At 43.6% G+C, this 16,877-nt stretch overlaps 1 protein-coding gene across 2 annotated transcripts in view; it reads left to right on the top strand.

The window, feature by feature from the left end:
- The window catches only part of ANKIB1 (ankyrin repeat and IBR domain containing 1), a 580,820-nt gene that overhangs the window by 181,370 nt on the left and 382,573 nt on the right, over nucleotides 1-16,877 (top strand). For both annotated transcript variants that reach the window (XM_078663642.1, XM_078663643.1), the window contains exon 6: nucleotides 6,488-6,699. In XM_078663642.1, coding sequence (XP_078519768.1) covers nucleotides 6,488-6,699 — 212 coding nt within the window. The remainder of the gene's footprint in view (nucleotides 1-6,487; nucleotides 6,700-16,877) is intronic.

Consider the following 16,877-nt stretch of genomic DNA (forward strand, 5'->3'; position numbering starts at 1 on the left):
GCCTTCAGAAGTTTTTGAAAAATTGTTTCTAGTTTCTATTGCCTCAATCTATATTTAAGTTTTTCCAGTACATGAGAAATCTTGTTGGTATATGTCATAAAGTCAATGTTTTAGAATTGACAACCAAGAGTGAAAAAAGTAATGCACAATTTGTTCTTTTGTGAGAATAACACGAAACGACTTATTTAATGTAAATACTACAAGTCCCAGAAGGCCATAGTGTGAAAGAAAACCTAAGGCTGGAATCATGTGACCGATGGTAGGAGGGTCTCCCATTTTAAATTGTTTTCAGCAAACAGTGTTTGTAACAACCGTGATCAAGTGAGTAGGGAGCTCACGAAACGCGTTGGTTTCATGCTGTGAAGTATGCTGTATTGATTTAACCAATAAATCTATCAGTTTCTTTAAAAAACTTGGACTGGAGTTGCGGCTTCTTTTGGCTGGAGCGCGGGAGATCCTGGGCTCAAGCAGAGATATAATATATATATATATATATATATATATATATATATATATATATATATATATATAATAGTTTGGAACAGAGAGCATGTGTTGTATTGCGGGTCAAAGACCCCTCCCTCTGGCTGCACGTGACTCATCCCTGACACCACCAGTAAAGGCTTTGAGCGCCTCAATGCCACACTGGTGGCACTTGGCACTATAAACATGGTTGATGATGTAAGATAACACACCCCTTCTCCTCTGCAAGCCTAGTTTCAAATCATCCCGAAAAGGGAGTGCAGAAGAGGTCAACTTCTCCCCACTCCCCTCTCCGCCCCCCCCCCCCCCTCCACCCCCCGCAAGGTGCGTGATGTAAACACTTCATGCAGGGCTCCAGCTTGTGGGGCCCGGCTCGTATTGTGCCGATTCACAGTAAATGCTTAAACACCAATTTCCAACCTTTGAATATCGAATCCAGCGCCTTTCATGGTGCCTCGTGTGCAGCGGTGGATAAATAAAAGCCTTTCAAGTACATGATTGAACGCGTTAAAGGATTGAGGAAGGGGAGGCCGGTTCTTAATGTATTGTTGCCTTTTTATCCTAATCCGTCCCTGGAAGACTTTCTGCTCGGTCTGAGAAAATAATTATCTGGGAACCCACTTGGATAAGCCCTAGACAATACAGTGCATTGTTTAGGCCGCGTCATATCCTGTAGGGAACCACCAGAGGCTGCAAAGTGTGTACATTTGGGCCTTCTTTGTGCCTGTGGTGGTACTCTGCTAATCTACTTCCGGTTTCCCCTCCAGGAGGCTGTTCCTACTTTATGGACCAGATAGAGTGCCTTCTAGAAGAATCTATGGTGACACAATGGCGGTCGTCTGTGTCTTATCAGGTCTGTACCACCAGCCCTCTGCAGGGAGGGGTACAGCTACCCTGACACCGCTCTTGTGGAATAAGAAAAAGGATTGCCAACCGCCCCTCCCCTCCCCTACCCCAACATCTGGCATTTCAGGACTCCAGCGGGGGAGAGTTGTCCAGCACCGTTTTTCAAAGAAAACATAACACAGGTATTTAGTGAGGTAAGGAGATGTGGAGGGATCTGCGACACAGATGTTTGAAAGGCTTTTTTACCCCAGAATCTTAGTGCCTATATAGGCAACCCTCCCCACCTTTGCAGAACCTAGCATGCAATTGAAATAGAAAATCACACAACACAATTTTGTTGGGAAAAGTTTGCTGCTGGTTTATTCCATACAAAAGTATGCCAACGTTGTGGGTTAACTTACGGGCGATCCAAGGGTAGGCAGTTGTGACTGACCTATGCTGCCCTGACTACCTAAAGAGCCAAATTGCAGCCAATAGGTCTCACCTTTGGATCTTATAAGTGTTTAGTTATTCAGCACAATAGCCTTGGTGCAACAACATCAACTGTTGCATGGCTAAACACTTAACAGTCCAGCCCGAACTGCCAAGCCATGTCTTCCCTGGACCGGAAACAAGCATCCTGGCTAATCAGCCGTCATCAGCCAGGCTATCTTGAATTCAGTGGCAAAGTGAGCAAGGGACCCACGTCTGGGCATACCCTGCCAACTTAGGGCGAACAAAGCGATACAAAAAGGAAGCTATCCGGGCTGAAACACCTAAACCGGTCCTAGGATGCTTGTTTCCAGTCCAGGGAGGACCTGGCTTGGCAGTTCAGGCTGGACTGTTCCCATGAGGCGCAGGGTCAAGACTGATTTGCATATGGCTGGGTTCAAACTGGAACGGCATGGTGAGCAAAAACACGATGGATTTAGGCCCAGATCTCTGTACTGGGGTGAATGTATGACATTGTCCTGCATTTTCTCCATCAACTGTTGTTTTTGCAATAAACACTTATAAGGTCATCGAGAGAGGGAGGCGTATCCATTGGTCGATTTGTGCTGTTAATGTATTAGTGGCAGAGCCATAGTTTAGCCTCACCCCCTGTTCCTTGTCTGGGTGGAGTATAATGCCCAGGTATTTAACTGGCCCATCACACCAGGCATTTGGGAAGTCACATGGGGTCTTTTTGGTGGCAGGATGGGGAAACGTAACGGTTTGGACCAATTGATCCGAAGGCCAGCGTGGGTCCCAAATCGTGTCAGTTCATGCAAAATGGGCGTTGAATTTTCCTGTGGTTGATGGATAAAGAGTAAAATATCATCTGTGTGAATAGAAAGGGCCAGCTCTGAATTGAAAACCCTGGTGGCACATATAAATGTGACATACCACTGGGTCCATTGCATGTATAAAACGTAAGGGGGCCAGTGGGCAACCCTGATTGGTACCCCTCGTGATAGGAAATGGAGCAGTAAGGGAACCATTAACTCTAAGACGGGTGGAGGGTTGTGTAAATAGGAGATGTATCATAGAGGAAAAGCCAAGGAGGATGTCCAGTTTATTGAGGCCACTCCAAAGAGTCAAATCTGTACTCCGCATCTACGAGCGCTATAACAGCAGGGACCTGGAGAGAGATTTAGTGTTGTACAGAGAAGACTGTGTTCAGCGATGTGGAGCGGTGGGGAGCAAAGCACGACTGCGCCCGGGAGATGGTTTTCTCCATTAGAAATAATAGACGATTGTCATGGACTTTAATCAGAATTTTATGATTTAAATTTAGGAGTGATAAGAGTCTGTAAGAGCTGCAGGGCAGGAGATCATTGCCGGGTATAGGAAGGAGTGTTGTTACTGCCTCACCCATGGAGGACGGCAACACACCCGTCTGGAGTTATTCCTTATAGACCGCGAGCAAACGTGGCGCAAGGATATGTTTAAAGTGTTTGTAGATTTCACTAGTATGGCCGTCAAAAAAACTTCACTGGGTCCAGAGGAGGAGAAAAATGTCCATCCCATTCATGGTTACCATATGTAGCTAAGTTACGTGAAGAACAATTTCCTGGTCAGTGTGCAGTATGGCTTTAGATCAGGCTATATCACCGAAACAGCTTTGATCGCTGTTTGAGGAGAGATCAGATCCATCAAAGATAATGGAGGGAGAGCTGTGGTGGTCCTCCTGGATCTTTCCGCTGCGTTCCCTATGGTAAACCACGATGTTCTGTTAGAGCTCGTGACAGAAATTGGAATTACTGGTTCGGAGCATGATCTCCTCTCATTTCTTTCTGAGGGTTAGGGAGCAGACTTCGGCACTTGGGGAGTTCAGCTCTAAATCCTTCTCACTTCCCTGCGGGGTCCCTCAGGAGTCATTGCTTAGTCCAATGCTTTTTAACATCTATGAGGCACTCTTTTGGGTTCACCTCAGTAGCCTATGCAGACGACACCCAGACTTTGAATCAGTCTCAAGCAACATGGAAGAGGTTGCTGACAGATTCAATAGGTGAATGAGTGCCATTGTTAACTGAATGACAATTAACTGTCTGAAGTTACATTTGTGCAAAACAGAGGTTCTTATTATTGGGAAGGAGTCCAGGTTCTGGAGTTATTTATGGTGGCTGCAAGCTCTTGGTGCTCTCCCAGAGCCAGTTTCCAAGGTAAGGAACCTTGAAGTAGTCTGTGCGGAATTAACTTTCAGTGAACAAATAAACTAATTTTCTTGATGTTGAGATCACAGAGGAAGGTGCTACCTTTTAATCCTTTCCAGCTTAAAAAATTGGTGGTTATTGCTCTAGTCCTATCCAGGATCGATTATTGAAATGCCCTTAATTTGGGCATCAAACAATTGGCACTCAAAAAGCTCTAGATGTTGCAGAATGCAGCCGCCCGCCTTCTAAAAAAAAACGCCCTAAACACAAGTTGCTGTCTAATTCCCTGGTGAAGCTTCATTGGCTTCCTATTTTAAAAAAATCATAATTTTAAGTGTTGAATTCAAGGCACTTTGCTTGGTACATAAAACCGGACCTAATTACTTTACAAGAACATGTAGTTGGTATCCATCAAAAAGAAGACTGAGATCTGCTGCCCTATGCTCAGTCTCTGTCCCCAGGATGAAAAAAGTCTCTTGTGGCTGTTATAGCTTTGTGTATTACACCTGTCAGCTATCCAACAAACTGCCATTGCATCTCAAACGTTAGTTGAATCTTCTTAGTATTCGTAAAAGGCTGAAATCTTGGCTGTTTTCTATTTCATCTTAACCCCATAAGTCCTTTGGTTAGTTTGTCTTAGATTTCCTAGTGCCAAGATTCCTTTTAAAGTAGTAAAAGGTCAGAGACATATATGACCAAAGTATCACTAATTTCTCTGCAAAAATTGTAGTCAATAGACACTGATGTTCTCAGCAATGGCAAAGGTGTGTTCCAGCTGCAACGTTGAATGTCACTGACCTTATGCCCATATTCCTGGACATGCCCCTCCTTCAGAAGTTATTGGAAAGAGGTACTTTTAGGGCAGATAACCAGCCTTAAAGTAGATTGTAACCCTAGGATTTGGTTTGCTAGCTGGGGCTGCAGACGAGCAGTAAAAACAATAAATTGTGATATTTGAGACACAACATAAGCATCCTTGAGAAGATAATGAGCTTATTATGGGTGTCCAAAGCATCATTAAGTGACGTTTCAAAATGTTTACGATCGTGAGGCCAATCCACAGATTTCGTCATCTTTTTCCACCTTACTGAATGCCACATTTCTTTGCTCAGTCATCAATTGTACCACCAGAACTTGCAAGAATTATTTTGTAATATGTTGGTGTTCTGGTTTGAATTTTGGCCCCTAATATTACTACTTTCAGGAGGTCAGGATTTGTATATCTTATTCCGTCATAAGAAACGCTCATGAAAGTTACCAGTTGGATGTTATAATTATTTACAATAAGGGTATCTAGGTGCTTGAGCGGGCGTGTGATCCCTGCGGGGTTACTTGAACAACCAGAGCTTCAGCCTCTTGCAGAACTCAAGAAGTGAGCAGGATACTCCGGTGTTTTGAGGGAGATCGTTCCATGTTTTGGGTGCAATGTAGGGTAATGAGCGGCATCCCGTTCTGCTTTTGTGAATGCGACGGGTGGGTTCATGTGAGTGTGAGATAGAGCGTAGGTATGATGTCTAGCAGGTTGGTGGAAGTGTATGCAGCTATTCAGGTTTCCTAGCAATTTCCTATTAGCTTTCAGGGCTTTGGCAACGTTTTTTTTAGCAGATCTTTCTGGTTATCTGTGATCCATACTTTCAAGTAACAAAACTTTACACTGACAGCACAGCTGGGGGAAATGATGTTCTACGCCATAATGTCTGTCTTTTAGGTCATTAGTCCTACTTCCAGAGTAGTTACTGTGTCTTTCAATTATTTGCTAACCCCTGTGGAATTCTTGAAATATTTTTTCTCTTTGCTTTGTGAGCCCACTAGAACCATATTTTGGAGTGTATTTTCTATATTCAAATTGGCTGAATTTAATTTAGTGTAGTTGAGCAGGACGGCCTTATCTAATATGACGTTTTTCCAGATGTTATGGTATTTTCTCTTGATGCATGAATTTCTTTTTGTTAACATCATCCTTTCTTGAGCTGATATTGCGATTAGTGTCCTTATTGAACAAAGCCTTAAAGCTATAATGTTGCATGTGCAGCGTGACTCCAGCATTATCGTTCATCTCAAAATAGTCTGTATTTTTTAATTTCATTATGTTACCATTGTTGCTTAACATGCTGTTGATAAGATACATTTTTCTCTGTTTGGCACACCTATTGTTATCCTCAAGTGCTATGTTAATTACTGAATGATACAATGGATTTTGAAACACCAATATGTATATACTGACCACTAGCACTAGTATGTTATGAAAAATAAGACACATTCATTGATTGATTGCTTTGTACCCGCCATGGGTCCCTAAGTGCAAGACATTTTGGGAGATTTGCATTGTCTTTTGTGTTGTTGGTAAATAGAATCTAGGTGAATTGTCTACCTGCAGTCCACTCCATGGGGAGATTAAATTCAGTACATGTCATCATCACTGGGATGTTATTAGATTATTCCTTCTTTGCAGAAGTACCACTTGTAATTTATCTTTTAATGCGTGGTCATGACATTGCACACTATCTGACACATTTTACCATCTGCTTTGTCATTTATTGAAGATTGGGACAGGGAAAAATTACTTGAAGCATGGATGTTCAATGCCGAAAACTGCTGCCAACGTTCAGGTGTTCAAATGCCAACTCCACCACCTAGTGGGTATAATGCATGGGATACGCTCCCCTCCCCTCGAACTCCTCGCACTACTCGCTCATCGGTTACCTCTCCTGATGAAATCAGCCTGTTGTCTCCAGGTGACATTGACACTTCTCAGGTAAACATTATTCCTACATTGGTTTTCCTAATTTATGATTCATATATACAAGCATTTGTAGCAACTATATTCTGAGAAAACATGTTGACAAGTGAGTTTCCACCAAATGATTGCTGTACAGAATTGTAATGTATAACTGCTTTAATATATAAATACCAGGTGACATAAAGTTGCAGAAAATTATTTTAACAGTGAGAACTTTGTGCAGCACACGGCTCACACCCTGAGGTCAGACGCCATTTATGTTTTCAGTAGAGCATCCAGCTTTTAACCCATATGACAACACTTCATGCGAAGGAGTTATTTTTACTCATGAGCAGGGTATGTGGGTGTGTTATAGTTTGACATAGTTAACCTGTGCATTTATAAGGCTATATGAAGACTTCTTTGTATTATATCACAGCTAGCCTTACCTTTAAATATATCCTGATTGGACATCTGTAAAACAACAAATAGGAGAGCTCTTTGGGGGAGGTGTTTTAGGAAAGGTGAAGCAACTCCCTACTAATGTGAAAAATGGAGATCAGGCTGCCACTGTTCAACTTTTCTTTTAATCTCAAAGCATTATGTTTTGTTTTTGTAGTTTGTTTCGGTGTTTCATAGCACATCATCTCAACGTGCGTAATTAAGATGGTTGGAGCAGGGTGGTCAGGGGGTGACATCTAGTAAAGAACCAGATCTTCAGCAATTTCTGAAATGAGTAGAGACTGAAGGTGTTTGTGTTATGATGAATGAAAAGGTGTCTCCTAAGGTAGCAAATGGTCTGCCAACAATGGAGGGGGATGACTTATTAGTCTGCTGAAGGGTGATGCATACAGTCTGATAGGGATAGGGGAGCATGACTTGTTGTTTTGAGTTATCCGAATTAGCTTGCAGAATTTAAATTGTAGTTTTCTTTATCTAAAATGCAGGGAACAGTGAATTGGACATACAAGATTCAGGCATCCAACACTAGATATAAGTCAAACGTATGAGTGTTGCTGTACATTTTGTTTTGTAGTAGAAAAGGGTTGCTGTAGTCTGTGTGGTGGTAAACTGGCTGCGAGTACAGATGTTTGAATTTTAGAGGAGGTGGTTCTTGTGTGACCTTTTTTAGTGTGACCTTTGGGAATAAGAATTGTATGTGTCGATGGAGAAGGTATGTTGGAGTGCAAGCTTGTGGATTTTGTGGTTGAAGATCACAACTGCAGAAAGAGCAGAAGTTGATCAGAGCCAAAAGGTTTTTGATTGCTTTTCCGATTATGCAAAGCTTGTCCTTTTTCGTTTGGAAATGGAGGCCACCGAGATTTGTAGAGCTAGGTTCAAGCGGACTCTAATTATTGTCTGGAATACCAGTTTAAAGTTGTGTAGCATCAGCTTAAAACTTTATCATACTAAGGAGAAAAGAACAATATTGTAATCTAGGAACATACTCTTAACGGACCATAAGTAACCCTATATTACTCCCTCATGTACAGATTTAAAAATCAGAAGATACTGCCCTCTGTTGGATAGTTTTGATGTTTGCACATATCACTTTTAATGGTACTTATTCCACATGTTAATATGAAAACATTCCTGGGCATGTTGCCAAAATGCCTGTAAAACCATGTGAATAAGAATAAATGCTTGTTTCCTTCACAGCTGTCACAATAGGGTCTTTCCTATTTTTTGCTATTAAATGCAATCCATATTGGCTTGTACAGTGAGTCTCCTCAAGAGACAAAAATTGGGGAAACAGGGTATGGTTATTACCTTTTTGTAATCCCTTCTCATCGTACTGTCTCTTCCTGTTAGTTATCTGTACTTACTTCAAGTAGTTTTATTGCAGATTATAATTAAAAGCTTGCTGTTCCACATATTCTTCTACTGACTATTTTTTATTCATGGTTGACACCATAAAGTCTGGTGCATCAGCCTATTTACCATAGTCCCTAAGTTATGAAAAGAAATGTCTTTATTGAAAAAGAAATACAATCAAGAGGTTTGGGGGTTATTTGCACCAAATCGGGCTTGTTTCAGTTACATCCCTCTTGCCCTAAGTATAATATAGAGGTAAACACTCATCAGATAATGTGGGAACCCTCCACCTTTCTATACCTTGTAATTAATTTATGTTATGCCTGCAAAGATTTGCTGGATGAAAAATTAATGAAGGTCCTATCCTCCTCCAGTCCTTCCCTCACCCTGCAGTTTTGGCGAGGGCCGCAATGCTGTTACTAATATGGCAATGTTACAGACTCCTTCATTACTTTACAAACCTTTTCGTAATCCCTTCTCATCGTACTGTCTCTTCCTGTTAGTTATCTGTACTTACTTCAAGTAGTTTTATTGCAGATTATAATTAAAAGCTTGCTGTTCCACATATTCTTCTACTGACTATTTTTTAAGTCGAGCGTAGCGAAGGACCTCTTGTATACTTTAGTATACCTATTTGCTTACTGAATATGTGGACACGAGTCGGACGCGCGCATTTTCCGTCTCGGATTTGGCCTCGTGAGCGCGCTTTTGCTGATGGCTGTTTGCTGTGAATGTGTGCGAGCGCGACTTTGCCATGCGCCTTGAAAACCGAAACCTAAGAGCCGCGCGACGTGAGCTGTCTACGGTAGAAGCTCACGCGCGCGGCTCTTAGGTTTCGTGTTGACTTGTCGTTTGTTTGAACTCAAAATGGTACTCCGATCAGAGCAATGCGCTTGACCCCGAGCAATCCTGAAGCGGAGGGGGGAGAATTGATCGATCTGACTTGCTGTGGGACTCGCACTCACTCACGTCATTACGGCTCTCTGGCACCACCTCTTTAATAATAGGAGCACGCCTGCTTACTTGACAGCGGCGTTTACTACAGTGTATATATATTTTTATCGTTAACATGTAAACAACGAAGTAGACAATAGAACTGTGCTTCTCTCCATCTCATAATTGAAGCCCAGCCCTCCGATCCAAACTAGACTAGCTTGGAAGGATAAACGAAGGACTGAGAGAGGCCAGCGCCTGCGAGAGAGAAAGCGAGAGAAGAGGAAACGAGAGAAGAGACAGCAGATTCCACATCTGACATCAGTAGGAGGTAACTCGGTATTCTAGACAGTCGAGTGGGTCTTTCCTTAGAAACATCAGTATTCACGCATCTCACAACGTGACTCCGTTTAACATAGTTGTACTGTAAAGAGCGCTGCTAGTTCGGCCCTCAGATTTGCCCTCGTTGTGTCCCTTTAAGCATCGAGACGCCCGCTCGATAAAGTCACCCAAGCTTGTCACCCCTGCCCCTCCCCCGCAATCTGCAGGACCAAAAGCTGTTTACAAAACGCCACTTTTACTGGATTTTCAGATTCTAGAATAATTAATCCAGTCAAAAGCACCTGCACAAGTTGGAATCCTGGCTTATAAACAGAGCCAGGCTGAGCAAACAGCGCCGGGGCCCTGGGCAGCTGGTGGAAACGCACCCTAGATACACACATTCTCTCGGCATCCCCTCGGGATCTGTGCAGTCATGTTACTTCTCTCTCAACCGATGACCTTGCACCAACGCTTTTCACGTTTTCTGCCACTCACCCCCCCAGTACCCGCCATTGCTATTCCTAAAAGGGACCTAAAAGGGAGAGGCTTGGGACAGGTAGGTCCATGAGCAGACCTGTCAGTGACAGGACTCCAATCTTGCTGACGTCCCAGAGACATTGAACAGGAAATGAACAGGAAAAAAGCATAAGGCCTGGTTTTAACGGTTCTCTTAACCATCCTGTAGTACAGCCTGGTACATTCCTCCCGATTCCATCTAGTACAGCATGCATGCTTGCTTACAAGTGACGTAACGATGAAAGTGGCTTGTGGCTATGCAGCTGGGTTGTTGGAAGGCACAGGTGGAATGGTCAGTCAAGTCGTGTAAAAAGGGACCCATATAAGCTGAGGACTTCCCTTTATATGTGCTATATGATCAGTTTTTGGGGGTTATTTTTCATTAAAGCCGGATGCACAAAGCCCCTGTGTGCACAGGCATATTTGCGTTTGGCTCCTATTGCTCATTTTCAATGGTATCTCTCAGTTTCTATGTACACGTTTACAGAAAGATAAATCTCTAGTTCGTTCTTATGTTAATGAAACGTGCCTCTCTTCAGCCCATACTCTCACCCCAGCTCTCAGGAGGACCCTCGTCGTAAGAACAGACTCGACAGGAGGCGGATGGAAATTGCCCAATCGTTGGCAAGTGCGAGGTGAAGCAGGCTTGTAGCTCTGATGGTCTCAGAAAGCCGGCCTAACAGGTTGATGTTTGCCAAGAGAACGAAAATAACGCCATGCATCATAGAGCTATGTTAGCTACACAGCTCGAATCAGAAACGATCCAGCGCTTTCCAATGAAAACGGGGATACCAGAACATACACTTCATTGTTTGTTCTTTCAAGTTGTGTAAGCCGTGCTGGAGGACGCGTTATAACTCTTGCAGAGACCATGTTTGAATCTGTGCATTCCCTTTACAAAAACAGAACAAATACCTTTCATAGCACAAGTGCTCTGTGGCATCAATGAAATAACACCGAATGTAAGTCTCCCCAGCTCAGCAGGATCAGCTTTAAATATATTTTGACACAAACTCACTTCCTCCAAACAAAAAAATTTAATTGTTTGAGAAACACAATCTGTGCCACAAAGTACAGTTTTCATATAGATAAATACTGTATATTTGACTTCCAAATCGCTTGCAATCTAATCAAGTACGCATATGTACTGCTCCCTCAATTGACACATTGTCTCCCACAAGCATAGGTATTATCATCAAATGCCAGAGGTGGCCACCGTAATGCCAAGGACACCACAATAGGTCAATAATGGATACCATTTAGCGAATGCGATCTTCTCAATACTGGTCGTTAATGAACTTACTGGGAATCAACTATTGGAACTGTATGTACATATTTTTTAAACCTGATATTTTTATTCTTGCCTTCTTAATTACATTATGTGATTTTATTGTATTTTCCAAACCCCTACGACTGCTTGGAACTCCTTCCCACTTACCGCCATACCATAGTACCATGAATTGTTGTTTTAATGCATTATGTATCTTTTATGGGAACATATTGCCGAAATAAAGATTTGTTGAATTGAATTGATTGAATGCGATCTTTGTGGTAGGTCTGGTTTTAATGATCCTGTAAGTGCGTTCGGTTTCACTTTCACCCCCGCTTGCACAGCGTCACATACGTGCGAGCATTGCACGTTCAGTTTACTTTCACCGCTGCTAGCGAAGTTTCCCTGCGTGCGAGCATTGAGTGAGCGGGTATCCTTGGGAGGATCCGGCTCTCCTGCCCCCACTTCCCCCACCCCCAGAACTCTGCCTGGGCGAGCAGCTAAGACTGAAGTCCCTCTCATTCCTTTTCGCTTCACTAAATTGAAAGTTACTTCTACAGGGTAGATGAGTATTTAAAGATCTTTTTCGTCCCTGCTGTTTCCGTCTTGTAAAATGACTTCAGCCTTCGTCCGATGGGTCCTGGCGTGATGATTGTAAGGTGAGCAGGAGGGGTGGGTCTGCGTGACTTCTGACGCCGGGGCATGTCTCTGCGTTATCGGGTCTGCCACCGCGCGACTGGCATGTTTAGTTCATGAAGCCGTACACATGCTCTGTGCTGTACACCGAAGCATTAAGTAAAGGCTGCAAACAGCACTTTAAGAAGTGCAGTTAACGTCAATATAGGCAGTGAGACTCCCAGCACTTTGAGGCATAATATGTAGAGGAAATATGTGTAGGAGCAGTGGGTCTCCGTTTAACCCCGACTGGCAATCACTTTCTGGGCCCCAAAGGTGCCAAAAAATGCTCAGCTACACAGTGAAGTAACTCTTTTTTAAAATATATTTTTAACGTAATTAATTTTTAGTGTAGCGTAAAACCCTTTGGGATTGGTCCCCCTGGTCAGTACAAGTAGTGGCGGCTCTCCGGAGCTCCATGGATCACAGTTTGGCCCGTCCTTTGATTTTCGCTCATCTTTGACTCTAGCAGTGTTTATACCCATATTTATTGCTGCATTTACATAGCACTTTAAAGCTCTATTCCGGGCACTGAAGCACATTTCCTGCCCCACGAGGGGGTGCATGGTTGTCGCACAAGTGTTGTGATCCTTGGCCGTAAGTGCTTAGGTGTAGGGCCTGAATGACCAGAGAGTTGCTTTCATTTTGTCTTGGGGGCAGGGCCTAGCAGTGTAATGGAAGAGGTGTGAGAGAGGCACATATTATACACAGGGACGCCTAATCATTGCCCACCTATTACTTTTAATTTATAGGATTTTTTAATATTCAACCTATGGGTGTCCTAGAGGTGGGAGGATGCCCACAGGTTAAGAAGGAGAAAGAATCGGAGTGTATGAGTGACAATATAAAGTCTGATCTCAGAAACGTCTGGCAGCGTCTGCGAATGTGAGATTACACAGTTTCATCCCCGATCTGTCGGTGCTCCGAGGCCACTCTAGTAGCCTACGCTGGGATTTACCAAACAAGCATTTGCAATGCAATAGGACTCACATTTACGCGAGTTTAAGCTATTGGCATTGGAAATAACAATCTCTTTTATTTATTTGTTTTACAAACCAAAACATAAATAAAAGGCATTGCCAATGCCAATAGCTCAAACTCAAGTAAATGCGAGACCTATTGCATTGCAAATGCTTGTTATTCATGGTTGACACCATAAAGTCTGGTGCATCAGCCTATTTACCATAGTCCCTAAGTTATTAAAAGAAATGTCTTTATTGAAAAATAAATAAAATCAAGAGGTTTGGGGGTTATTTGCACCAAATCAGGCTTGTTTCAGTTACATCCCTCCTGCCCTAAGTATAATATAGAGGTAAACACTCATCGGATAATGTGGGAACCCTCCACCTTTCTATACCTTGTAATTAATTTGTTATGCCTGCAAAGATTTGCTGGATGAAAAATTAATGAAGGTCCTATCCTCCTCCAGTCCTTCCCTCACCCTGCAGTTTTGGCGAGGGCCGGAATGCTGTTACTAATATGGCAATGTTACAGACTCCTTCATTACTTTACAAACCTGCTGATCCCTGTACTATTGCAGAGATTCTGCACATACACAGACCTATGCTCAGGATTATGGGACTTCAGTGTAAAGGGGCTGTGTCTTCCTACCCCCTTAGTACCCACAAGCCCAGGCCCGACTAGCTATAGTGTCTCACTCGCTCTCCTACTCACAAATGGAGAAACAAATGATTAGACACCCCAGAACACAACACTCCCGGCTATTTATTTTAACTAACGTGATCTAAAATGCAGGATACGTGCAACAACAAGCATAAAGATGGATATCAACAATATCATTAGCAATGCTGTAAGGCCATCCATATCCATACTAATATTATAAAGAGAGAGCCCAAACCTTTGAGGCGGGTAATCTCAGTAACCACAGCACCAATCACAACACCCAATACAGCGTTGGAAAGGGCAGTTGCAGCAGAAGGACATAGGCTATGCAGACAGCCACCATATATATTTCTTTTTTTTGCAGAGTTTTATATAGCGCAAACTTGACCCGCACTGAATCAGGTATCAGAGCGCTTTACATTACATTACATGAGGACACACATTCATTTTTGTTAGGCACGGGGAGATTAAGTGATTTGCCCAGAATCACAGGATGTTTGGCGTAGTTACCAAGACTCGAACCCAGATCCCCAGGTCTGAGGTCGAGCGTCTTAGCCGTTAGGCCAACTCCTCTATACATTTAAAAGGTAAAAGAACCGTGCCAGCAAAGTAGTCCCTTGTGGGCGTGTCTGCGTTGTGCTGAGGGCGTGGGCTGGGGGCGTGACTAACGCTGGGGGCGTGTGGTACGGCCATCACATCATGGGCTGTGGGCGTGAGCTGTGGGCGTGGCAAACGCTGTGGGCGTGTGTCCGCCCTTCATGCCATGTGAGTCGTACATACAAGCGCCAATTACGTTGCTGCGCAGCAGCAAGGGGCACGCTGGGGGCGTGAGAAACGCTGGGGGCGTGTGTCCGGCCTTCATGCCATGTGAACGCAATTACGCCGCATCAAGGGGCACGCTGGGGGCATGAGAAACGCTGGGAGCGTGTGCTACGTTTCGCCCTTCATGCCATGTGGGTTGTACATTAATCAGAAGATCGTCTGCTGTGGCCGTGTACTGGGGGCGTGACAAACGCGTTCACCTGGAGGCCTGGTAAGTAACGTTACTGCAGCCTCTCCTGCGCGCTGTTACTGAACTCTTATTCAACGAAATTACACGTGCCTGCTACCATCAACCAGGGCTCTAGCCAGGCTCAGGCGGCGTATCAGTACACTAATAACACGCACCTGATAACATCAACCAGGGCTGCAGCTGGGCCTCAAGTGGGGGAACACGTGCCTGCTAACATCAAACAGGCCGGCATCTGGGCCTCAAGCGGGGTAACACGCAAATGAGCGTGTCTGCGGGGACAATTACTGCAGCCTCTCCTACTCGCTGTCACTCAACACTCTCATTAAACGGATTTACCCGCGGCTGATAATTCTCTCATTCAACGACATTACACGCGCCTGCTAACATCAACCAGGGCTGTGGCCGGGCTCAGGCAGCGGATCACTACACCAATTACACGCGCCTGCTAACATCAATCAGGGCTTTAGCTGGGCCTTCTCCGTCCCTATTCTAATGAAACAAAAAATGTTGTCTACCGCGAGATTTTAAAATAATTTGCCCTTGCCAACTACACACATTACACACATTCTATTTCATAGCCGGACAAAGTCGGGACGGGCTGCTAGTATATCATAAAGGGAGACGTCATTATACAAAGACTATGGAGAAAGGACTACAGTGCCTATGCTCTCTCACCCCTTGGTAAGAAGAAGTAATATTATATAATAGAAGATCTCTGGACTTTGTCAGCAGACCCATACCTCAGGCCATAGATCGTATTTCTACATCAAAGGTGCGTGTTGCTCTTCTCCCTGGAAATGTCCCTCTCCAAGTGTGTCTTACCTAAGCATGCATCCCCATAATCTCAAAGTACGAGTCCCCAGCAAAAACAGCTTCATTGGTATGTTTTGTCTAGGTGCTAGGGCCTGACCCGAACGGAATAACAAGGGGCAGTGTTTATCGACCTTGCTCACAACGTTCAGACTAAACTCCATGAACAGGCATAGAAAGAGCACATCAGATAGTTTTCATGGGAAAGGCATAAACAGAGCCTTGCAAAAATAAAGACATGTAGTAACATGCTCAAAAGCAGCACCATGGCTACCGGGCTCATGCCAACCTAAAGATGTTGACAATGTCCTCAGCGACCACGTGACACCCTCCCTTTGGCCAGGTTGTAGTACATAGACAAACAGGCGTCAATGCTAAGCAGAGCCAGAACGCTTTGTTTTTCCTCAAAATCGAGTCAACTGAATAGGCCAAATTGAAAATGTTACCAAACAAAAGATATATATATTACCTACTGGCGGTTGCCAGTAGGTAGTTATAGTTAGGATCGTTTTCCATAGGAAATCCACAACATTCTATTGGGAATAACTTTGGCGCCGAATGAGGGATCTGCCTGTAATTTTCCTTAACTTTGCCTCGCTGCGCTCCGCTCCTTCCCTGAAAGTTTCGGGGGGATCCGTCAAGCGGGGGCCAAGATAAAAGGGGGGTACCAAAACGTGTTTTCGCCATGTTAATTTCCATAGGGCGGTTGGACTCACTTTTAGCCCGAACGGCTGAATGGATTTCCACCAAACTTGGCAAAATTGTAGGGACTGGTACCCCGATGTGCCTTTGCTATGTCTCAAGATATATGCTCCAGTGGTTTTTACGAAAATTAACTTTGAAAAAATATATATTGGGCTACATTGGGCTATATATATGTTAGAGCTCAAATGTAGCCCAATGTAGCCCAAAGATGGCCACCAGAGACAAAAAAAAACAAATGTAGCCCAAATATCAGCCAGATGTAGCCCAACTATAGTCCAATGACAGAATGTCCCAGAGTGTTCTAAAGAACAACTAGAGCGCTAACAGTCTTACTTATGACAAAAGTATGGCACACCTGAAGTCATCTTGATTGGAATAAAGTGTTAACACTTAAAACATTTAATTTGCAAAGGAACAAAATGAGAGGGTTCATTTTGCCATAGCAATTATGATTAGTGCTGAAGAAAGAAAAATTAGGGCACATTTTGAGTGACTTCTCAAATCCTCTTATATTTCATTAAAAAAATTCTGATA

The sequence above is a fragment of the Lissotriton helveticus genome, chromosome 10 (assembly GCF_964261635.1).
Source record: "Lissotriton helveticus chromosome 10, aLisHel1.1, whole genome shotgun sequence".
Classification (NCBI taxonomy): Eukaryota; Metazoa; Chordata; class Amphibia; order Caudata; family Salamandridae; genus Lissotriton; species Lissotriton helveticus.